The sequence below is a fragment of the Ictidomys tridecemlineatus genome, chromosome 3 (genome assembly GCF_052094955.1).
Source record: "Ictidomys tridecemlineatus isolate mIctTri1 chromosome 3, mIctTri1.hap1, whole genome shotgun sequence".
NCBI classification, from domain to species: domain Eukaryota; kingdom Metazoa; phylum Chordata; class Mammalia; order Rodentia; family Sciuridae; genus Ictidomys; species Ictidomys tridecemlineatus.
In genome coordinates, this window is record NC_135479.1 from 141,180,484 (window position 1) to 141,206,475 (window position 25,992).

The following is a 25,992-nucleotide window of genomic DNA, read 5'->3' on the forward strand; positions in this document are numbered from 1 at the left end:
TATTTATTTTTATATGGTGCTGAGGATCAAACCCAGGGCCTCATGCGTATGAGGCAAGCACTCCACCCCACCCTGCTCATTAGTGCTTTTAAAATAGACAATTTTACACTTGTATCTGGCTTTTCTCATTCATATCAGAATTGTGAGTCTGCTAAAGCCCTATCTGGAAAGCATAAGCTCTGCTTTCAGATAATTTAAAAACTCCATATTAAGGCAAAAAAAAAATTACCTTCAGTGCTATTTTTTTTTTCACACTGAATAAACTTTCCTGATTAACAAACAAAAGACAAAAGGGCCACCTAAGTAGTTCAGGCTGAGATTTATAAGCTTCCTTTATCTTGTAATATTTTAAGAACATTTATAAGCTATTTTGACTAAATGAAATATTCAATCATTCAGAAATCAAAAAGTAAAAAAGAACATGTATAAAATTATTCTACTTCTCTCAACTCATTTCTCCACTGGTAACACTATAATTGTTTCTCCTGCAAATACATATGCGTGTGTGTGTGTATACATATATACACATAAAAAAAAATTGGTACTGGGGCTTGAACTCTAGAGGCACTTAATTACTGAACCACCTCCCCGTTCTTTTCTCTCTCTCTATATATATATATCTTTTTTTTTTTTAAACTTTTTTTAGTTGTCAATAGACTTATTTTTATGCGGTGCTGAGAATCGAACCCAGGGTCTCACATGTGCTAGGCAAGCACTCATCACTAAGCTACAGCCCCAGCCCTTTATATTGTATTTTGAGACAGGGCCTCGCTAAATTGCTGAGGCTGACTTTGAATTTGCAATCCCCCTGCCTTAGCCTCCTCTGCCGCTGGGATTACAGGTATGAGCCACTGCACCCAGTCCTTCTGTATTTGGTGGAAATACATATAAATTTACATTGTTTTCTGGACAAATGATCACATACTATATATGCTATTGTACACTGTGTATTTTTTATTTAACTTTTATTCTTCTCTTCATAGTTTTTAAAACTGCTATATAGTATTCCATTGTACCATCATTTATTGAATATCTATTATGAATACTAAGGTTGTTTCTAACTTATTATTTCAAACAATGCCATCACAAAAATTTTATATGCATGTCATTCAGCACACATATGAGACCAGCTTTAAGGAAACCCAAGAGGCAAAACTGCTAAGTTTACCTCCATAGGGATTTTTAATTATCTATTCATACCAAGCAATGCATGCATAACAATGCCCATTTCCCTCATTCTTGTTAAAATTAAAAAGCACCACATACATACACAAAAATGAGAAAATACTTCATCTTTACTAATCTGAAGGGTGGAAAGACATGTGATATTATGTACCTTTTTCACATATTTAAGAGACATTTATGCTTCCTGAGTATGTAGTCTCTTGGGAACATAGGTGTCTCTAATTTTCCCAGATTTGTTAAGTCTTTTTTTGTGTGTGGCATTGGGAATTGGGAACCAGGAGCCTCATACATAGTAGGCAAGTGCTCTACCACTGAGCTTCACCTTAATGAACTGACAGATACTATATATATGTGAAATTAGCTCTTTGTGATGAATTGAAAATATTTCTTCCCCCAGCTTGCCTTGTCTTTCAACTTTATGGAAGGTTTCACTTTTTTATTTTTGGTACCAGAGATTGAACCTAGGGGCACTTAATAACTGAGCTACATTTCCAGCCCTTTCTGTTTTTTGAGAAAGGGTCTTATTACATTGTTCGAGGCTGACCTCAAACTTGTGATCCTCCTAACTCAGCCTTCAAAGTCACTGGGATTACAGGCATGTTCCACCATATCCAGCTTTATGATAGTTTTATTATAAAGAACTTATGCTTTTTATGTAGCCAATTTCTATGTAAGTATAGTGAAATATACTGCCCATTTTAATTTTAATAACTCTTAAAATTAACTCCTAAAATTCATGACATCTGCACAGCTTTAGTACTCCCTGAGAAGTTAACATGCTCATATCCCATAAAAATGATAGGAAAAAAATGTTACATTCTAATATGACTGGCACAAAATATTTATTAATTTCTAATAAAAATGCATATGTGGTAGGAAGAACAGAAAGATTAATAGAGAAATTAAAATTTATCTTAAAGCCAACTCTAGTCAAGAAGACTTCTTCAAAGGCAAATAAGTGGTTAAGTATATAAATACTGCAACATGGGTTTTTTATTTTATTTTTTTAGTTGTAGATGAACACAATATCTCTATTTTATTTATTTATTTTTATGTGTTGCTGAGGATCGAACCCAGTGCCTCACATGTGCCAGGCAAGTGCTCTGCCACTGAGCTACAGCACCAGCTCATGGGCTATTTTTTATTGATTTCCTTTTTGGTCAGGGAACATTTCAAGAAAGTTTTAATTCAAGGAGTTCGAACAATGTCTACATTAAAACATCAAGTGAATTGTTCTTAGAAAAATTCTGATTTGATAAGACAGATTTTAATCTGTTTTAGACAAATTTGATTAGTTTCTGACTATACCTCATCTTACCACAATCATTACTCAGAGGGCATTTTTTTTTTTTTGAAAAAGAAAAAACTAAAATTAGCAGCAGAATTAAGATCATTAGTCTCTAAAACTTCACAAATGAAATTCAGTGCTTCTGATTTAACCTTCAGGGGTAAGAGAGCAAAATCTATATACATTCTATTACTATCTACAAGCACAAAGAAAAATATCAATACAAATGATAGTATAAAGAAGTAAACTCATGGTTGTTTCAAATTTCAAAACATGAGACATTGTCATATGACTCTCATATAGCAAATTCCCTTTTTTTCTGGAACAGCACTTAATAGAAGTATGAATTTCCAAAAATTAAGAAAACAAATTTGTTTTGGTACTGCGGATTGAACCCAGAAGCGCTTAACTAAGCCACATCCCCAGCCCTTTTTTGTATTTTATTTAGAGACAGGGTTTCAATAAGTTACTGAGGCTGGCTTTGGCTTTGAATTTTCGATCCTCCTGCATCAGCCTCCTGAGCCCCTGGAATTACAGGCTTGCTCCAATGCACCTGGCCACTAATTTTGATTTTGACAGTGGACACTATGGTGTGAAAAGATGTAAACCCAAAATGTTTTCAGTGTCATTTACAGCAAAGAAATGACAAGAGAGAATGTTCTGGCAAATAACACCAGCTACTCCATTCTGGACCCAGTTTCTGATCATCCATTCAGTTCTAATGCTCCTAAACTGCCAATCCATCCCACTGGTCTAATCCCAACTCTTTTTTTATGCATAAAGAATCTAGTTTCCTTTCTGTCAACTGAATTTTAATTTACTAGAAAACTCTTGATTTAACATTAATTCTAATCCATTTTAAGTTGAAGAAAATGCTATAATGCTCAAAATTTAATTAAATTGGAGATGGAAATTAACTACTCAATTGGTATGGTAGATATATTTCAAGTGCTCTATGAATATAAGGGAAAGTAACAAGAAAATCTAGACCCTATGTTCTACATAGATTCCTTAACTACCTGATATAGTATAATCTTTGTTTTGATTATTCATGACAAAAAACAAGCAAAGGCCATAAAACTTTTTCCTTTTTTTTTTTTAAAGAATGGCACTTAAAGACTTCTTGGCTTGGTGAACACATCTGTATATACAAAAGGACCATTAAACTTAGTACATGTTAGTTATTAACAATTAATAGGGATCCTTTCTTATCACTGAGTTTTATAGAAAACACATTTGTATATGCTTCCTTTTAATCACATAGTCTTTAAAGATAATAAGTATGCTTAGACAACAGAGATTAATGTGAAATTTATAAAGATTCTATGACAGAAGAGAGCTTCACAATCCAGCTTTACTAGAAGACATTCCTTTCACCCACATTATTTGGTGTATCTCTGAAACATCTGAAAAATACTTTTCTGTGAATTACTAGGCTGTAGAGAATGAGTACTTTTAGATACATTACAATTTTCTTTAGTAGAATTTGACATCTTTTTTCCATTCGCCGAACTGTTCAACTGGATTTTAAAAGAAGGTTGCCAGTTTTCATCTCTTGAGCCTCTTCGAGGTTTTGGATGCTCTACATCAGTCTGCTTTTTGAAGTTTCTCTCTTTGTAATTCTTCTGCCCATTTAGTAAGTTATGTGGAGGTGAGGATGTAGTACGTAACTGGTACCCATCTGGGGATCCTTTTTGCCGGTTTGGCTTCATTAGTTCTTTATCCACCTCTTTCTGCAGTTGTAGCGCTAATAGCCGGTCTTGTTCTTCTTGTTTGTGTCTCTCAAAAAGTAAATGCTCCAAATCTATCAGTTTTTGGGTAAAATTCATTTCTGTTTCCTCTTGATCTGAAGAAGATTCTGAGAACTTTTTCTTCCTTTTTAAAGAAAAGCATGAATCTCTGACTGCTTCAACTGAAGATTCCTGGCTTTTTCTTTTTGAAACACCTTTACTGTCTGGTTGGCTAGACTCTATCTCAACTGGGTTGTCTCCAATTATTTGTATCATATTTGATGAAGTACGCCCATTCTCTGTCTTGCCACAAGGCTTAACTGTAGCTTCTTTAGAGTAGGGAACTTTGGTTTTAGGTCCTTCATACTGTAAGACATATAACTCTTGATCATGATTGTTTGATCTTTTGGCTTTTCCTTCAAGGCACTGTTCTGCATCATAGACACATAACCATGGCATAGGTGACTCTACTGAAGACTTTGTACCTTGCTCTTGAATTTCAAGGCACATTTGAGGAGAAAGTGTTGGCATATCTTCTTCAATTTCTGTATCTTGCCCTGTAGGGCTCTTCATATGACTTCTGTCAATTTCCTGTAGAAAACAAAAATACTGAGTGTACAGGGGAAAACACCAAATCATAATATATATCTAATACCACAGCTGAATATTTGTAAAGTATTACTAACAAAGTATTTCTTCCCTCCCTCTTTTTTTGCGGTGCTGGGAATTAAACCCAGGATCTCTGTGTGCTATGCAAGTTCTCTACCTCTGAGTTACACCCTCAGGCCTACTTCTTTCTTAGTATAATTGTTAATTCTATATTCCAGTTTAGATTACAGCATTAATTCATTTTTACCCAATGGAAACCCACAAATCAAAACTCACAAACTAGATTCTATGTATGGCTAAGAGCTGGCATTAGGATGGTCTGAACTCTTTCACCTTACAAAGGACTTCTAGTCTGGGGCTGTCAGGAGTCTCTCTGGACAGAAGCTATGAGCACATCTTTAAGTCCTGAGTAAAGGGGTACTGTACTGTTATTGTACCCCGAATACAATGGGCTTACCTCCACTTGGATAAGGAAGGTGTGGCTCCAGGAGCGGCCATGACAGGATGGGATTGAAATGCTCCCACCTGTTCCTTTGTAATCCTACCCCTTTGCCATTTTGGGGATAGAATGTTCCATGGAACCTCACCTGTGTGTCCCCTCTATAAGAATAAATAATTCCAGTGGCTTGCTCTCTTTCTATGGACCCTTACAGTCACAGAGCCATCCTCAGATTTTGAAAAGGTACTTTTGTGTGTTTGCTTGCTTTCTTCAGAGTTTCCTTAATTATTGGAATAGTCAAATTTTGTGAACCCAGCACAGGTCACCAGCTCAGATAGATGGCGATATGGGCCTTTTAAGCCACTTTCTGCACTGTGGACCCTTCTTTAGGCATTTTGTTAAAACTTCTAGACAGACATCTTCTGAGAATAATATTTTCAAATATAAAAATTAAAATACATAGTCTTACAAAGGGAATTAATTTATACTGTAACGCAATTATTAAAATGTTAATAAACCAGGCTGGGGATATAGGTTGGTTGGTAAAGTGCTTGCCTTGCATGTACACGGCCCTGGGCTCAATCCCCAGCACCACAAACAACAACAAAAACATACAAAATGTTAATAAACCAAATGTTCATCTATTGACACATTAAATAAGAGCTGGTAGCAAGTTCAAAAATTTGTACTATCAAAATAGAGATGATTATAAGTAATATTTCAAGAGATCTGTAACAAATATACTGTGACATGAAAATAGCTGCATTTTCTACTGATAACAAAGTCACAGATACTATTACTATGGTTGTTGTCTGCATCCAAAATTAAAGGAAATATTAAAATTACAAATTAACAAAATACATACTCTTTCTTCCATCTAGACCTTAGGTTAAGAACTCTTGCTTTAGTCAGTATAATTCTTCTTCTCACTTCTAGGTCTTACTTACCTAAGTCAAGACCTAGGATTAATTTTGACAATGGGAAAACCTTAAGAAGAAAGGCTTTGAGGAGAATGTGCCTCGGAACAAAGAATATCTTGTGTGAACTTTTAATCTTATTCTTTTGCCTATTTTGCTTTCCATTTATCCTTCCTGATAGCACTTTTTTATGAACCAATGTGGATGGAACTGGCCAGATTCTAGACTGCTTACCTCATTTTGCTGTGAAAACAGCAGTGGGGGAAAATTTCCCAGTCCTACAATGCCTCTTCTACAAATCCTCTGTTCGTGTATGAGCAGAACTGTCAGTTGAATTCTTCCCTCTACTACTTACTTCAGAGACTTGAAACAAGTGTCTTCACTCTGTGCCTCAGTTTTCTTCTCTTTCTTTCTTTTTGGCAGTTCAGAGTCTCACCCATGCTAGGAAAGCGTTCTACCAGAGTTGGAACCCCAGCACTTTTTATTTTATTTTGAGAAAAGGTCTCAAGAAGTCAACCAGGCTGGCCTCAAACTTGGGATCCTCCTGACTTAGCTTCCTGAATCACTAGGATTATAGGCCTGTACCACCATTCCTGGCTATTTTTTGGCACACAGTAAATGCTCATTGCATATCTGGTGGTATAAAACTACCTAGATTTTTTCTTTTTTGGAGGAGGGTATCGGGGATTGAACTCAGGGCCACTTGACCACTGAGCCACATTGCCAGCCCTTTTTGAATTTTTTTAAAGTTTTTTTTTTTTTTTAAATTTCCTTTTTGCATTTTTTAAAGACAGGGTCTGAGTTGCTTAAATGCCTTGCTTTTTGCTGAGGCTGACTTTGAACTCTCATTCCTTCCGTCTCAGCCTTCTAAGAAACCACCTAATTTTTTTTTAAAACATTTTTTTTTTTTTTAGTTGTAGTTGGACACAATATCTTTTTTGTTTATTTATTTTCATGTGGTGTTGAGGATAGAACCCAATGCCTAACATGTTTGAGGCAAGTGCTTTGCCACCAAACAAACCCTAGCCCTCTCTTGTTCTGTTTACCTGGAAATCTGATAAAGGTGAAATGTCACACATATTATTAGGCCATATGACTTAGTAAAAAGGGCCTGTGATCAATGACCTATCTGCCTCTGTTCTAGGATTAAAAGTGTTTTCAGCTCGAGGCTTCTTTTCTAAGTGACTTATCATTCTTTTGACTGGTATATTTCTTACCAGGACCCCAGGAAGTACACCTACAGGCTGTTGCATGCTTTGTTTCTTTGTTAATCTTCTATGTGAAGCTGGTACCAGGTATAACTCAGTTTTATGAGATTCATTATCTAGGTCAGGGATCAGAAAAATATGGCCCATGGACTTAGCCTGCTGCCTATTTTTATAAACAAAAGTTTTACTGGAACACAGATAAGCTCATCTGTTTACATTTGGCAATGGATCCTTCCAACTACAATAGCATGATTGGATAGCTGTGACATAGACTGTTTTGATCACAAAAATTAAAATAGCTCCACCTGGTCCTTGAGAGAAAACATTTGTTGATCCCTTTTAGGTAAGTCTAAGATGACTAGATGACTATAAAAGGATATTCTATTAACTATAGTGCTTTAAAAAAAGTTAGGAAACCATAAATAATCTATACCATCAGTAAATGTGCCTAATCAAGAATGTCTTCAGCATTAACATACCTTAGTTGTGGAGTTTCTCCTGACTTCTTGTACAACTTCAGACTGTGTTGCTGATCCAAATAGAGATTTAGGTGACAAATACCTTTAAAAAAATTATCCAAGTGTGAATACTTTGAAAGACAAGTAGCATATACTCAATATGCTAAAGCCAGATTAATTATTTATGCCCAAGACTGTTCAGTTTACTCATTAGCTGATTTGTCAAAGTGTATTTCACCTCCTGATCTTAGGTATTTTGGTTTAACTCTAGGACAAAACTTAAAACTGGGAGTATTAACAGGGCTGAGGGTATGGATCAACAGTAGAGCATCAGCATAGCATGATTTAAATCCTGTGTTTGATCACCAGCACAATAAAAACAAAAAAATCTGACATCGATATTTTAGTGAAAGAAAGAAAACAGTAAAAAAGGAAGTAAAAATAAAAAATAAATATATATATTTTTTACCTTTTTTTTTTAAGAATCTTTTTTTTTTTTTTTTTTTTTTAGTTCTCTGCGAACACAACATCTTTGTTTGTATGTGGTGCTGAGGATCAAACCTGGGCCGCACGCATACCAGAGAAGCGCGCTACCGCTTGAGCCACATCCCCAGCCCTAAATATTTTTTAATTCTTGAAAAAAATGTAAAAGGTTGATAGCATTAAATTACGCAAACCCTCCCCAAATTTACAGAAACAATATTTTAAGTATGTTGGTGTCTTTGCATACCAGAAACTGTGGTTATTTACTCCATTCCCCTTACCCACTTTGCAGTTCTGGACATTTGAAACCCAGGCCTTACACATGCTAAGCAAGTACTCTATCACTAAACCACATGCCTCTAGCCTCTGTTTACTACATTTTAATCTCTATTGAAAAACAATTCATGATTAGATTCTTACCATTATATAGTTTTTATACCAACTACCTGCTTACAGACACGCAGATGTTAACATATGTCAACATAATAGCTAATCCCTAAATTTCTAAGAGTCTATTATAGGCTGTTTGCCACTAAAAATACAAAATATATAATAAAATGGAAAATGGTGTAAGTAGGAATAAAAAAGGAAGATTACACATTGGTAGGTTTATTTTTTAAACAGTAAACTAATCACACACATAATTGTAATAAAATTTAGCAGAAATCTCCCAAAATATTGATTGTTTTCAAGTGGTGGTAACTTTGGGTGATTTTTTTAAAAAGCAGCTTGGAAAAGAGAAAAATCCATTAGTTAGGAAGTATATCAGTATCAAGATATTAGAGTTATATGACAGTTATTTCAAAATTCCTAAGAGAACAAAATGTGATCAAATATATAACAGAATCAGTAAGGAGTCATTAAACTCTTCCAGTTATTCTTTTTTTATAAAATAACAAGTAACGTATCAATACATGCTCATTGCAATAAACAAGTAAAGGAAATATACATATCAGCCCTTTCTATTCTCATGTGCTTCCTCATATGTAACTTTTTTTTTCCCCCTTTTGATGCTAGGAATTGAGCCCAAAGCCTCCCTCATGCTGAGGATCCGCCTCCCAGTAAGAAATCCTTTATTGGTGACAGTTAGTACATGTCAAATTTGTACAATTATTGATCCCCCAAAAAGAGCTCAGTTACTTATCATATTACTGGTCCATAGAGTATGAAAGTGAACCAAGTAATTGCAGGAATGAATGAAGTCAATCCTGCTTCTTTTAAAATATATTTTTAGTTAGCTGATATGACACATGCTATTCCCAACTCCAAGAACCATGGTGGTTCTATACAGGAATCAGCTAATCTACCCTTCAGATGAACTGGATTTCCAATATTCTCCCTGAAACAGCTTTTGTTTCTCCTTACTTTATTTTCAAAATGCCTGCATGAAGCAACCTGAGTGATCTGATAAAGAACTGGCAGATTCTGCAGTATCTTGGCTCAGTTACTCCTCACCAACCACCTAAAAATTCTTTGTCATTATTTTGCTTGTTTGTTTTTTGCTCTACTGGGGACTGAACAAATGCCTGGGGCAAGCTCTCTACCAATGGGAGGCAGCCTAGTCCTACTTTCAGAGCGCAGCCCTGTAATCTAAGTGACTCAAGAGGCTGAGGCAGGAGTATAGTGGTAAATTTGAAGCCAGCCTGGGCAACTTTGTGAGATTCTGCTCAAATTTAAAAACAACAACAAAAAAAGCGGGGAACTGAGGTACATGTATCTGACTGGTAGAATGCCCCCAGGTTCAATCCTCAGTAAATCCCACCTCCCCCCCAAAAGAGACATATAATCTTCTGTGATTCCCCCTGCCCCCCCATCTTAAAGATCATTACAAGGAAGAATATGCTGGGCATGGTGGCACAGGCCTGTAATCCCAGTGGCTCAGGAGGCTAAGAGAGGAGTTCAAAAGGCAGCCTCAGGGGGCTGGGATTGTGGCTCAGCGGTAGAGCGCTCGTCTAGCACGGGAGGGACCCAGGTTCGATTCTCAGCACCACATAAAAATAAAGGCATTGTATTGTGTCCATCTACACCTAAAAAATAAATAAATATATATATATAAAAAAGGCAGCCTCAGCAACTCTCAGTGAGACCCTGTTTCTAAATAAAATACAAAATAGGGCTGGGAATGTGGCTGAGTGGTTCAGTGGCCCTGAGATCAATTCCTGGTACAAAAAAAAAAAAAAAGAAGAATATTTTGCCTCATAAAATAAATAGTTTTACAAGAGAACAGTTAAAAAATGTAATACAGGGCTGGGGATGTGGCTCAAGCAGTAGCGCGCTCGCCTGGCATGCACGCGGCCCAGGTTCGATCCTCAGCACCACAAACAAAGATATTGTGTTGGTTGAAAACTAAAAAATAAATGTTGAAATTATCTCTCTCATCTCTCTCTCTCTCTCTCTTTCTCTTAAAAAAAAAAAAGTAATACATCATAATTATGGGGAGGGGATCCTGACTAGAAAGGAAAAGGGTTTCAAGATTACCTTTTGTAAATATTTTATATCTTAATCCAGGGGATGATTTAAATACATGTAAAAATTCACTAAATACATTTAAATTAGTGCACTTTAAAATATGCATACCATACTTCCAAAAGTTTTTAAAATTTACATTACCATGAAAACCCAAATACTTACCACCTGGGTTTAAAGGGAAAATGGATGTAGTTCAGTAATACAGTGATATCCTGGGTTTAATCCCAGCATTGCGGGGGGGGGGGGGGGGTCGGACCCACGACCAACCCCCCCCAAAACCAGCCACATCTCCAGAGAATGTCTTTTAAAATATATTTTTAGTCTTTCTTCTCCTTTTTTCTCTCCCCATTTTTTTTTTTCATTTCCAAATTACTAATGATGGTGGACATCATTTCATGTGCCTACAGGCCACTTATATTTCATCGAAGAAATGTCTAAGTCCTTTGCCCTTTTTTAATTTGTGTTGTCTTTAGTTGTTGAGTTACAAGTATTTAATGTAATATTCTAGAGACTAGACCACATCAGTTTTTATTTTTTTGGTAAGAGAAGAGTCATGCTATGTTGCCCAAACTGGCCCTGAACTCCCAGGATCAAGTGTTCTTCTTGCTTCAGTCCAGATGACTATCTTGGACTACAAGTGAGGTACCATGGTACTGGCTCCATTTTCATAAAACTTTTTTGGTGGTGCTAGGAATCAAAGCAAGGGCCTTAAATGGCTTAACCATTCACTCCATTACTGAGCCTCACTCCAAGGCCCTCAATTGTTTTTAACTTTGTTTTAGCTTTATCAGTTTCTCGATGTCTGTTTCTAAATTCATTACTTGGTTTAGTCTTCTAGTAATTTAAAATTTTTTTTAGATACATAAAGATTCATAAGTCATATCCTTAAGCTGTTTCTCAATGTGTTACTTGGTTTATTCTAATAATTTAAAAGTCTGTATTTCAAAATATATTTTTAGATAAAGATTCATAAGTCATATCCTTAGGCAATATATGTCAAAATGAAACACCTATCTGTATAACCCCCATTCCCACCTCTGTTAATGGGGATTGAACCCAGGGCCTTGTGAACACTATGCAAGCACTTTGCCACTAAGCTACATCCCTAACCTTGCTTTTCCTATTTTAAAAGATTTTCTTCTGATTTCTACTTTGCATATCAATCATCAGTATTAATAATATTGATAGAACCACACTTTTTTTTTTTTTTCATTTAACAGCAACCACCTTATTTAACTCTCCTTTCCAAAAGTCCTCCCATTCTAAATCCAAAATTTCAACAAATTTTGGAAGGAGATGTGAGTTACCTGCACATATATACTAAGCTGAACTAGAAGTCCTCACATGGTTTTCAAGTCTAGATTGTGGTTCTTAAACTTTTTCTACTATGAATTTTAGCATGGGAAGCCTTATGTCCTCACAAAACCATCAATTCTACCTATTAAAGGATTCTAGAGGGCTATTATAAGGAAACTAGCTCATGCCATCCTTGATTACTTTATTCATGTTTTTGTTTTGTTTTGTTTTGTTTTATAGTAGCAAAGAAATACTATGCATAAACTGGGAAAAAAGGGAGAGGGAGATTTTCAATGAAGATGAGCCTATCTTGGACTAGGCTATTTTTAGTTGAATTTAAACTATGAAGCAGAGGAATTCAACTGGTTCATTTTGTGGAAATCCAACATGCAAACCCTGAGCAAATTAGACAAAAAGTACTAATCTGCTAAAATAAGTGGCTGAGTAAAAAGCATAACAGCTTTCACATCTCTCCTGTGCTAGCTAGGAATGACATGGCAGTAACTCATTTCTTTTCACTTTACATCAATATCAGTCTGTCTTTAGTGTTTTCATAAAGAGCTCATGAAGAAAACCTTAATTGCCAGTGGTATTATTTGAACAAAAAACACTAATACTGTAGACGGTCAACAGATAATTGATTATGTCATATTCACTTACTTCTGAATATTTCCAATGTTTCTTTGTTTGTTCTTATTTTTCTTTTGTGACTTGGTTGTGACTGGATCAGATTTTCTGGAATTCAAAGGAGAAGCCAAGGTACTCCCCTCGCAGAAATTATTCTTCAACAAGAAAAGCACAAAAGACATAATTAAAAATAGCTTTATGAGAAAATAAGCTATTATTTACACCAATTAATTCAGAATTCACAAAATGTTTCCAGAACTACATTTAATTTCTATATATTCTTTGAAGAATAGTGACCATACAAAACTCAGTATAGTCAGCTCTCCATTCCTATTCCCAGAGATTCAATTGATCATGAACTGAAAATATTTGGAGGATTCCGGGTATGGTGGTGCACGCCTGTAATCCCAGCAGCTTGGACCCAGCAATTTCTATTCCGAAGTGTATACACAAATGAATTGAAAAAACTACTTCTCAGGAAGGTAATTATGTAGAAACCAATGCCCAATGAAGTATTAGTCACAAAGTGAATAGATGGAAACAACCCAAATGTGTATTATTAGATGAATGGATAAACACAATGTGGTATATACATGTAATGGAATATTACTCAGCGATAAAAGAAACAAAGTTTTACATGTTATAACATGAACTGTGAAGCCATTAGCAAAATGAAATGAAACAGAAAAAATAGTATATGATTTAAACTATATAAAATATTTATCTATAGGGCTAGGGTTGTGGGTCAGTGGCAGAGCGCTTGCCTTGCACATGTGAGGCACTGGGTTCTATCTTCAGCACCACATTAAAATAAATTAAAAAATAATAAAGAATTTGTGTCCATGTATAACTAAAAAAAGATTTGTTTAAAAAAATATCTACAACTGACAAAATCATAGAGAAAAAAATTTGGGCTGAGGCTGTGGCTCAGTGGTAGAGCGCTTGCCTACCATGTGTGAGGCACTGGGTTAGATTCTTAGCACCACATATAAGTGAATAAAATAAGGGTCTATACATCTAAAAAAATATTTTAAAAAGTACACCAGGTTTTCAGGAACTAGGCAAAGGGAAATTTGTGGAGTTATGGATTCATGGTTGCAAAATCTCTGTTTGGGATGTTACAATTTTTGGAAATAGTGGTAGTGATTGTTTAAATTGTGAATGTAAGAAATGTCACTGAAATGTAAAATTTAAAAAGGTTAAAATCGGGGCTAGGGTTGTGGCTCAATGGTAGAGCACTTGCCTACGATGTGTGAGGCACTGGGTTCAATTATCAGCACCACATAAAAATAAATAAACAAACAAACAAATAAATAAATGGATGGATGAATGAATAAATAAGTAAGTAGTGTGACTATTAAAAATGTTAAAATCCAGGGCTGGGGATGTGGCTCAAGTGGTAACACGCTTGCTTGGCATGCGTGGGGTGCTGGGTTCGATCCTCAGCACCACGTAAAAATAAAGATGTTGTGTCCACCGAAAACTGAAAGATAAATATAAAAAATTCTCTCTCCTCTCTCTGTTAAAAAAAAAAAAAAAAAAGTTAAAATCACAAATTTAATATGGGGATGGGTTTGTGGCTCAAGCAGTAAAGCGGTCACCTGGCATGTGGGGGGCGCTGGGTTCAATCCTCAGCACCACATAAAAATAAAATAAAGATGTCTCCACCAAAAACTGAAAAATAAATATTAAAAAAATTCTTTCTAAAAAAAAATCACAAATTCAATAATGAAAATTTATGAAATATAATATTACCCGTGAACTTAACATACATAAACCATTTACATTGTTTTAAATATCACAAATAATCTAGAAATGATGTGTGCAGGTTATATGCACAATGCCTACATAATAGGCCTACATAAGAAGGTCCTGGAACTAATTCCTTGCAGATATCAAGGAAAAACTATATTATATAAACAAAACCAAGTTCACCAATGTTGGTCTAAATTAATCCATTCTTACTGTACATTATGAAGCATTAAAAGGAATAATATTAATCTCACCAATAATTTCTGAGGATTTTTCTAATAAAGTGTTATATAATTATAACTATTTTATAGGAGAAATTTTAAAGAGCTAAGGATATATCTGGAGTAAAAGTTTTGTAGAAACATAACTCTGGGTTTTAAGGGTATATCAATAAATACCATATATATTCACTTATTATAACTAGTCTCATAAGTTTCTTATCATACTATTGGAAAAGTTCATGATTATTCACCATTGCTAAACCTTCATATTAAACCAAAAATTTTTCTAAAATTTTAATAAAATTACTCTCATATTGCTATGTGAAAACTAGGATTACAACAAGACATTTGAAAGATGTTTTACAGATGACTCCAAATTCTTTAACATATTTTCTTCCCTATTCCATTTATTATTCCATTCATCAATGTTTTTACTTACTTCTCTGATCATATAGTTTTAAAATGTATTCTACTCAAATTTAGAAAAGAAAGGATATGTAAAAAAGGGCAAAGCTGGTGGGTGACACACACCTGAAATCCAAGCAACACTGGAGGCTGAAGCTGTAGGATTGCAAGTTCGAGGTCAGCCTCAGCAACTTAGCAAGGCCTGAAGCAATTTATAGAGTCCCTGTCTCAAAATAAAAAACAAAAAAGGGTTCGGGGTATTGTTCAGTGATTAAGTGCCCCTGGGATTCAATCTTTGGTAACAGAAAAGAAAAGAAAAAGAAAATCCAGGTTTATAATACATTATTTAAGAAACAGACTGAAAATGCAGCTCAGTGGTACAGTGCTTGCCTAGTATACATGAGGTCCTAGGTTCAAACCCTAGTACCACAGGAAGAAAAGAGGAAAAAAAATTAAGTTCTTCACTTTCAAAAACGGATCCACATCTATATAAAGAAATATTATTCTCTTAAAATAACTACATATATATCTTAACACAACTACAAAAATCTTTAAGATCTATCAAGTGAAAACACATAAGAAATAAAACAGTATAACTCACCTTCAGGTGAATAAGGGAAAAGTTATTAAGAAACTGATAATAAAGTTGCTTAGCGCCTCACTAAATTGCTGAGGCTGGCTTCGAACTCATGATCCTCCTGCCTTAGCCTCTTGAATCACTGGGATTACAGTTGTCTGCCACTACACCCAGCCCAAAATATTTTTTTCTTTCTTTCTTTTTTAAAGAGTAACGTGGATCAGGGATGTAAGGTCAGTAATAAAGCACTTGCCTATCATGGGCAAAGCCCTAGATTCAATCTCCATAACAGTGGGGGATTGGATAACTTTATAATGTATTATGAAGGCATGTGTGGTTACAATTATGTAACAATAAACAAAAATACACTTCCTATAGCAAAGTTTGTTATTTAAAAAGTTTTGTTTTAAATAGAGCAAAGATATAGCTTCTAATTATAGTAAATGCTTCATCTTCAACTCAATGAAAACCACATGGTCAAAGCAACTGAAATGTTAATACTTCAAAGTTCTCTCCTAAAACTTACAATGTTAATGCTTAGCTTTCTTGCCAGTTCTTCATCATTTTTTAGTTGTTCTTCCACTTCACTTCGCCTTTTCTCTGCCTGCTTTTTTTCCTCTTCTTCCTCCTCTGCCAATAATCTCTGTATATATTCTTCACTGGCTTTGTTTTCTTCTTCCTCACTGGCTCGTCGCTCTGCCTCCACCTAAAAAATGATTAATAGAGGATAATTCTTCTCTGAACTTAATATAATTTGCAGTGTTTCCTAATAAAAATGGTAAAAGAAAAAACTGGTAAGATCTTAAATATTTCAAATGAAATACAAATCTGGGGAGGCAAAAAACTATAGAATTCAAGAAGGCTCCCTCAGAAAGCTTTCCTCAGTTAGTCCAATGAAACCTTGATCAAAGACCCAAAACCTTTATCTTCAGTCCTTATCATAGTTTCTATTATACTGCTACACATTTATGGACATTCTTTTTGGTAATACTTTTCTCAGTTGACAGAATGTCATGTACTAAGATAAACCTAACTTTCTGAATTAAACCTAGGAAAGGGGATGGAATGATAGAAACTGACTTATACTAAGCAGGGCCTATCCTTGAAATTAGGATCAATCCCCTAACAGTGGGCAGGAATAGAACAAATATTGAAGAAGTAACCATTACAAGACACACAGAAAAAACAATTACTGTCTTCAAGTGGCAGAGTTGAATTCCAACTCACTTCCTAGGACCTACAGCCACCACACTGACAGTTCAAAGTATTTGATTCAAAAGTAAGTTCTTCACCTAATTAAAACAAATTGTAGACACGAGGAAAGTTTGTTGAAGGACTTCTGTGTTAAGTTTTCTTGCTCTTAAAGAAATGCCCAAAGAAGACACTGCTTCTTTTCTTCTGCATGTGGTTCTATATGCATCTGAAGTTTGAAACTGTACAACCATCTTGCATTGGCCTGATATTAGAGCCAGATCACAAAAATTAGCAAAGAAATGGAGCTGGAGCTCCAGAAGAAACCAACCTTGAAGCCCATAGCCTCTGAAATTCCAGTTAATTATAATTTTCTAGCTTGGTCTGGTGGCACACACCTGTAATCCCAGCAGCTCAGAAGGCTGAGGTAGGAGGATCAGGAGCTCAAAGCCAGCCTCAGCAAAAGTGAGGCACTAAGCAACTCTGTGAGACCCTGTCTCTAAATAAAATATAAAATAGGGCTGGAGATGTGGTCAAGTGCCCCTGAGTCCAATCCCCAGTACTCAAAATAAACAAACAAACAAACAAACAAATAAATTCTTATTGCTTTAAGTAGTTTGAATTTGGGGCTGGGGATATAGCTCAGTTGGTAGAGTGATTGACTCACATGCACAAGGTCCTGGGTTCCATTCCCAGCACTACAAAAAAAAAAAAAAAAAAAACAAGAAAGAAAGAAAAAGTACTTTGAATTTTCTTTTCAGTTTTTGTTGTACTAGGGAGAGAACCCAGGGTCTTGCACATGCTAGGCAAATTCTCTACCATTGAGCCCAACTCCAGCCCTATACTAATTATTTAAGCAAATAAAATTATATGTAAAAATCTGAGACTGAAAACACAGCAGAAAAAATTTTCAAAAAAAGATAAATTATTTTGCACCTACCTTGCTTATCTCTTCTTCATACTCTCTTCTTAATTCCCCAGGTTCACTTAACAGACGAATGGGCTGGTAGTCATCAACTAGTCACATCAAAAAGAAAATAATATTATAGGCAAATAGAACTTTATGGCTAATTTTGGCCTTCCACTAAACTGTATTAGTTTAAATATATAAAATTAAGATAAAATGCATCATAAGTAGCTCCAGCAATAATATCTTCTTTTGGGATTCCATTTTAAAATGCCAGAAACTTTTTGGTTCCAAATAGTATGTGAATATATAATCCTTAATTCTTCCTCTAGATACCATTACAATAACAGTAAAGGCATTTAAAAAATATATATGTAACCCCACAGCATTAATGAGATTAGGGAAGGGGGTGTCTAGTCAGTAAACAAATTTTAACCAAGTTCAAGAAAATGGGAAGCCAATGAAGAGATGAATAATGGAATCCTTGGAATGAAAGGCTATAAGAGAATCAAAGAGAATTGATTATTGATTCTCTTGAGGTCAAAGAGAATCTGCCCAAATCTGCACAAAGGAATCCAGAGTGACAAAGTATGGGACTGAGGACAGAAGATTTCAAAGTTTATAAATTCAGAAATCAGAATACTTTACTTTAACCCAGAGAAAAACCTTTTGCGACCTGGCAGCTACAGCTGGCAAAGTACAATGGCCAGTTTCCATCTTCAAGACCCCAATGTCTGCCAGTCACCAGTCCCTTCTATATACATGGAGCTTTATTCCAGGATCTCATTTTAAAATATGAAACCCAAACCAAGGATCACCGGACATGAGAAATAAATCTGTAGGATTAAAGAGAAATACTAAGCTATATAAAAAGGGGAGGGGGGTGGCAGAAACCACCTTGGAATAACAAACAACAAACAATTCAGGAATAGAAAATATAAACTAAATGTATATATGTATGTGTATCACCTCAGCAGAGCTGATAAGAATTTTATTCCATAAAAGGAGAATAAGATACTATAAAAAGGGAACATCCATAAAAAGCTATTCCTGCCAGGCATGGTGGCACATGTCTGTAATTCCAGTGGCTCTGGAGGCTAAGGCAGGAGGATCCCAAGTTCAAAGCCAACCTCAGCAATGGAGAGGCACTCAGCAACTCAGTGAGACTCTGTCTCTAAATAAATACAAAATAGGGCTGGGAATGTGACTCAGTGGTTGAGTGACCCAGAGTTGTATCCCTAGTACCAAAAAAAAAAAAAAAGGTATTCCTTATAGGGGCAGCTTACTTATAAAGACAGTTACTATTCGACTCCAGTGGACTACTGTCATCAGTAAAGTCAGGCACACTGCTGTCATATTTTTCTGCTTTCCCAAGAAAATCTAGAAATCCAGGTTTTCATATGAAATCTTCCAGTTAATTAATTAATGTACCAGGGATTGAACTCAGGGGCACTCAATCACTGAGCCACGTCCCCTGCACTATTTTGTATTTTATTTGAGAAAGGGTCTCACTGAGTTGCTTAGCACCTCACTGTTGATGAAGCTGGCTTTGAACTCTCAATCCTGCCTGAGCCTCCAGAGCAGCTGGGATTACAGGCATTCACATTCGTGCCTGGCAAAATCTTCCAATTTAAATACTGGTGCCAGATGGGTCACAAAAAAAACATGTCTGCAGGCTTCATATGATCAAATAGGCCAGAAGTTTGCAAATTACTAGAGAAATGTAAAACAGTGATATAACTCCATAATAAACTGAGATAAGGTATGCTAAATTCTCATTTATTTTAACCATTGAGGAAAATCCATGAGACAACAAAGGAATAATGGGAGATACAAGTTTAAGTCTCCTTAAAACAGGAAGGGCTAGAAACTAAGCCTAGGTAAATAAGAGTAACAACACTTCTATTACAGCACTTCTAATAAAGGGGAATGGGATATATTCAAAGAGGTAGTTCTTTATCAGCTGTTATAAATTAGGGGTTGGCAGTTTTTTTCTGGAAAGGACAGTACAATAAATATTTTGTCTTGTGGGCCATATGGTCTGTCACTCAATTCTACCATTATAGTTCAAAAGCCCCTATAGTCATAGATAAATGAACATAGAGCACGCATTTGAATAACACTTCATTAGGAAAAAAGGTGAGCCAGACATGGTGGTGCTTGCCTGTAGTTCCAGTGACCTGGGAAGCTGAGGCAGGAGAGTCACAAGTTCAAAGCTAGCCTCAGTAACTTAACAAGATTCTGTCTCAAAAATAAAAAACAAAAGGGCTGGGGATGTGGCCCAAGCAGTACCGCACTCGCCTGCATGCGTGCGGCCTGGGTTCGATCCTCAGCACCACATACAAACAAAGATGTCGTGTCTGCCAAAAACTAAAAAAAATAAATATTAAAAATTCTCTCTCTTTAAAAAAATAAATAAATATTTAAGTAGTTAAATGTCTCTGGGTTCAATCCACTGTCTAAAAAGAAAAAATCAAAGTCAAGTCTGGAAAAAAAAAAACCTACAAAAATAAAGAAAGAAAGTCAAGTCTGGCATGTGGACCATAGCCCCAGCTGAGACTATCCCTAACAAAGTTCTCAAGTAAAAATCTGCTCTATAGGGCTAAGAAGGATAAAATTTTAAATGATTATAAATACTTGGGAAAAAAAAATTCACTTGAAACCAAGTATGTTGCCCAGGTTTATAATTCCCACTACTGAAGCTAAAGCAGAAGGATCACAAGTTTGAGGTCCTAAGTAACTTAGTGAGACTGTCTCAAAAAACAAAAAGGGGTTGGGATGTGACTCAGTGGTTTAGCACCCCTGGGTTCAATGACTGCCTCCTCACCAAATTATATGAAAATACAAAGAACCTAGAATACCTGATTAAAAAAAAACAAAGTTGGAGAACTATTATACATTCATTCAAAACATTCTATACTGCAAAGTATAGTAATCAAGACAATGTAACATCAATATCAAATCAACCAATAAATAAATTGTACAGAAAAAAAACCTACATTTTTTAGAAAAAAAATCTTCTCAATAAATGTATAAGAAATGATGAATATCTACAATGAGAAATGTTATCTCAATCCTGATCTCACAGAATACTCAAAAATTAACTTAAAATGGATCACAGACTTAAGCATAAAAGCTAAAAATAACAAAGCTTTTAGGGGAAAAAAAAACAGGAATATCTTTGCCTCAGGCAAAGTCACAAAAAGTAATAATCATAAAAAGAAAAGTTATGAATCAGACTTCATGAAAATTATAAGTCTCAGCTTATGAAAAGACATAATTAAGAAAATGAATAAGCCAGGTACAGTGGTACATACCTATAATTCCAGCTACTTGGCAGGATGAAGCAGGAGGATCTCAAGTCTGAGGCCTGGGGGACTTAGGGAGACCTTGATTCAATATAAAAATTTAAAAGGGCTGGGGGTGTAGCTCTTTGTTAGAATGTATGAGGCATGTGTGAGGCCTTGGGTAGAATCCCCAGTAGAGGGGGGGAAAAAAGTAAAAAAGCAGAAATAAAAAACAAGAGCCTAAAGGAAAAAGCGAGAAAATGAATAAAATTGCCAATAAGCCCATGAAAAAGGACTCAACGGGAATGATGAAAATACAAATTAAAAACTATAATGAGGGCTGGAATTATAGCTCAATGGTAAAGTGCTTGTGTAATGTGTGATGCCATAAAGAAATAAAATAAATGTAAAAACAACAATAAAAAAAAACTATAATGAGATGCTACTAAGAACTACTAGAATGGTTAAAATTAAAAAAAAAAGAACTATATCAAAGGTCAGTGAAGATGTGCAAAAATCAGAACGTGGAGATGTTTGTTAGGATTATAATGATAACATTTTAACGAAAGATATGATAGTTTCTTTAAAGAACAAATAAGTGCCTGTTCTATGACTGAGCAATTCTACTCCTAAGTACTTATGCAAGAAAACTAGGATATATAATAACAAAAAAACTTGTATGAAATCTTCTCAGCAACTTTACTAATAATAATTAAGTCAGGTGTGGCAGCACACACCTATAATTCCAGCAACTGAGGAGGTTGAGGCAGGAGAATAGCAAATTCAAAGCCAGACTCAGCAAGTTAGTGAGATCCTGTCTCAAAATAAAAATAAAAATAAAAAGGGCTGGGGATGTGGTTCAGAGATTAAATGTCCACAGTACCCAAAAAACAAAAAACAAAAACAAAACTGGAAACTTTGTACATCACTAAAGGGAATATTAAACAATATAGCCACTGTTGAAAACAGTTTGGCAGATCCAGCAATTCCACACTTAGATATATGGTCGGCCTGCTGTAGTCACTGGCTCTGCATTTGTGGATTCAATCAATTCCAGATTTAAAATATTCAGGAAAAAAACTTGTCTGTATTAAACATGTATGAACTTCTTTTTTCTCATCCTTCTCTTAAACAATACAGTATAACAACTATTTACATAGCATTTGGTATTATAAGTAATCCAGAATTGGTTTAAAGTATATGGGAGGACTGGCTCAGTTGGTAGAGTGCTTGCCTACCATGTTTTTGTGCCGAGCACCACAAAAACAAATCAAATAAAGTATATAGGGGGCACTGGGTTGGAGCTCAGTGGTAGAGCGCTTGCCTAGCATGTGCGAGGCCCTGGACTCAATCCTCAGCACCATATAAAAATAAATGAAATAAAGGTATTGTGTCCAACTACAACTAAAAAATAAATATTTAAAACTAAAGTATATGAGAGGATGTGCATGATTATAGGAAAAATACCACACCATTTTATATAAAAAAAAATTGAGCATCAATAGGTTTTGGTATCTGAGGGAGAAGAAAACCAATCTTCTGATATCAACAGATGACTATATACACAAAAGAATAAAAACAAGTATTCAAAGAATTATTTGTATATGAATATTCATATCAGTATTATTCATATAATCAAAAGATGTATCACATAGATATATAATGTAATACAAGATATCCATGGAAGGCCCTCAAATGAAGTACATGCTACAAAGTACAAGAACCTCAGAAACTGGGTGAAACAAGCCAGACACAAAAGATAGTGTATGAGGTTATCACAAACCTGAGAGCAGGGTAAACTGGGGGAATTCATTGCTTAATCGTTAGTTTATGGGGGTAATGAAAAAATTGAAGAGCCTGGGTTGTAGTTCAGTGGTGGAGCACATGCCTAGCACATGTGAGGCAATGGGTTCAATCCTCAGTACCACATAAAAATAAATAAATAAAATAAAGGTATTGTGTCCATCTACAACAAAAAAAAGTTTAAAAAAAAGTTTGGACACAGTGGTAAAAACTACCTTGTGAACATAATTAATTGCCATTAAATTGTACATTTAAAAATAGTTAAAATGGGCAATGGGGCTGGGGTTGCAGCTTAGTTGTAGAGCTGGCCTGGCATGTGTGAGGTACTGGCTTCAATTCTCAGCACCACATATAAATAAATAAATAAATGGGCTATGGGGATAGCTCAGTATTACAGTTCCTGCTTAGCATGCACAAGGTTCTCAGCACAAAAAATAAAAGGTTAAAAATTTTTATGTTATATGTTTTTCACAATTAAAATAAATACATATATATATATATATATATATATATATATATATATATATATACTAAAACCCATTTAAATTGAATGCTTTAGCTGGGCACAGTGAAGCAGGCCTATAATCCCAGCTACTGAGACAAGAAGATCTCACAAATTCAAGGCCAGTCTCAGCAACTTAGCAAGGCCTTAAGCAAGCCTGTCTCAAAATAAAAAGGGCTGGGAATGTTGATCATTGGTTAAGTGCCTCCTGGTTCAAGTTCAATACCTAGTACAAAAAAAAAAAAAATTGAACACTTTAAATGGATGAATTGTATGTATTTCAATAAAGTAGTTTTTTAAAGATAACTATTGCTTAAAAATGTTTAAAAGGGCAAATTTTGTTAATTTTTTTTACCATAAATAAATAAATGGCAGGTATACCAGAGCACAGGCATCATATTCAAAGCCTAGACAGAAAACACTGAAATGAATGATTTATTGCTCACATTAGTAGAAGTAAGATGCTAGAGTCAAGTGTTTGGTTTGGGGCTCTTTAAGTCCACAGTATGGAGGGTTTTGATTTAAAATGACTGAACTAGATGGGACTAGTAATAGAAAGCTATTTTAGGTGTGCTGTATGCTTTAGAGAACCGAATGGAGACACAATGAATGGAAATGTACAGATTGCTAACAGACAAAGTAAAAGTATAAAAAATATTAACATAGAAATCAGTCGTTCCTCCTGTGGTTGTTGTATACTACAACCTTTGCTTATCTGTGTATACATGTATGTGCGTGTACACATACATTATGTGTGTATATATGCGATTTTCTTTCTTTCATTTTTAACACAAACAGCAATCGAACACAGAGCTTGGGCATTTTAAAAATGAACAAAATCTTGCTCTTGACTTTAATCAACATTTTGCTCTTGACTTTAATCAACATTTGGGTGACCACAAAATCAAAACCTTCAAGAACAACTTAGGCAAATACTAGGCAGATTTTTTTTTCCTCTGTTCTCTTTTAAAATGGAAAAATGGTGACTCATTTTTTGCTGTTGGGTTTTTTTGGGGGAGGGGGGTGCCGGGGATTGGACTCAGGAGCATTTGAACACTGAGCCACATCCCCAGCCCTATTTTGTATTTTATTTAAAGACAGGGTCTCACTGTGTTGCTTAAACCTCACTTTTGCTGAGGCTGGATTTGAACTCACCATCCTCCTGCCTCAGCCTTCCGAGCCGCTGGGACTCAGGCGTCCGCCACCCCGCCCCGGCATGACTCAGTTTTTAAAAGATTTTGGATTAGCCAATTAACATGCTCGGTTTTTCACTCACCAATTTCCTCTGATCCTTGCCCAGAGATTCTAAGCTTGCACTCCTTTGGATAGTGTTTTTGAATCGTTTCCCATAGTTCCATATTGATGAGAGAATTTTTACGGGTATGATACCGAGTCCACGAAGAGACCCGGCGGCGACAGAAGGGACAGCACAAATTTGCCTTTTCGACAGTCGACTGGAAGCACGGATTACAGAGCGTGTGGTTACATGGGAGGGTTACGGGCTCGATTAGGATTTCCACACAGATCTGGCACTGGCATTCCGACAAGGAAGGGATGGCGTCCTTGGGTAGAGCCATTTTAATATGCTAATGATGCCTACTCAACATCAACACCTGAAAGAAAAAGAATCGTCTTTTCAGCGAACGACAGAGAAAGCAAATAAACAGTAATGTGTTTAATACTATGTCCTGCAGCGAACCACCATTCGACAGTACGAGCTTCAAACAGGGCTTGAAGCAAAGAAACGCTGTACAGGTCAGGTAACCACCAATAAGACCTTGCAAGGCGGTGACTCTTCTTAAGACAAAACGTCCAAGAAAACAAATAAAGGTTTTAGTAGGAAGAGCAAGGCTCCTAGGGAGGAGCAACACCGCTGCGGCAGGCTAGACACGGGGCTCCAACGCAGGGCTCCGACGCAGCGGAGAGTCCGCGCCAAGTGCCCCTCCTCCCCCTTACCAGGTCAGGAGGCTCCCGGTGGCTCCGGGGCTGGCTCCGGGGCTGACTCCGGGCCACCGCTGAGAGAATGCCGCTTCCGCCCGGACGCCGGGCTCCGATCGCAGGACTTCCGTTTTACCGTTGCTGCGGGTGCTGCCCGCGAGCAACCGCGATCCAGCTTTAGGCGGCCTAGCGCAGTGTCCTATTGCCCACGGGCTGACACGCCCCTCACAGCTCTTCTGTCAGCCACAAACCCTATTCGCTGCAGAGCTCCGGAACAACCAGACAAGAGCTAGTGACGTCACAACTGCCCGCCAAAACGCCCTTTCTATTCCGACAACCGACCTAGGGCAGAGCCTCTAACGTTCGGCTGGGCGGGACTTCCGGGACCTGCGGACACCGCCCAGGCGGTTCCGCCCCCGTCTCTTCCCGCGATCTCAGCTCCTGGGGTCTAGTTGGGTATTTCCTGCCTTTCCTTGAAAGGTGGCTTCAGAGGCTGCAGAAACCGTTTTTTTTGGTACCAGGGATTGAACCCACGAAGGCTTACCTACTAAGCCACATCACTCCCCTCAGCCCTTTTTTTATGTTTTATTTGAAGACAAAAGAGTCTGGCCGAGTTGCTTAGGGTCTCCCTAAGTTGCTAATGCTGGCAACTTGATCCTCTTGCTTCAGCCTGCCAAATCACTGAGATTACAGGTAGAAA

The 25,992-nt window shown here is 36.3% G+C and overlaps 1 protein-coding gene across 1 annotated transcript; it reads right to left on the reverse strand.

Annotated features, from left to right (window-relative positions):
- Positions 1 to 1,131: 1,131 nt before the first annotated feature.
- Positions 1,132 to 25,628, reverse strand: Rnf168 (ring finger protein 168). The gene is made up of 7 exons (XM_005343082.5): positions 25,311 to 25,628; positions 24,631 to 24,967; positions 17,796 to 17,872; positions 16,191 to 16,370; positions 12,743 to 12,864; positions 7,856 to 7,937; positions 1,132 to 4,794 (listed from the first exon to the last, which is right to left on the reverse strand). The coding sequence occupies exons 2-7, from the start codon at positions 24,929 to 24,931 to the stop codon at positions 3,856 to 3,858; spliced, it is 1,701 nt and encodes a 566-aa protein (XP_005343139.3). The 5' UTR covers positions 24,932 to 24,967; positions 25,311 to 25,628; the 3' UTR covers positions 1,132 to 3,855.
- Between the last annotated feature and the right edge of the window lie 364 nt (positions 25,629 to 25,992).

Excerpts from the sequence above, each read along its gene's own strand:
- Rnf168 (XM_005343082.5), bottom strand. The coding sequence starts at position 24,931 with ATGGCTCTACCCAAGGACGCCATCCCTTCCTTGTCGGAATGCCAGTGC. Across the intron at positions 16,371-17,795 it reads ATGAAGAAGAGATAAGCAAG|GTGGAGGCAGAGCGACGAGC; the intron begins GTAGGTGCAAAA and ends ATCATTTTTTAG. Across the intron at positions 4,795-7,855 it reads GGAGAAACTCCACAACTAAG|GAAATTGACAGAAGTCATAT; the intron begins GTATGTTAATGC and ends TGTTTTCTACAG.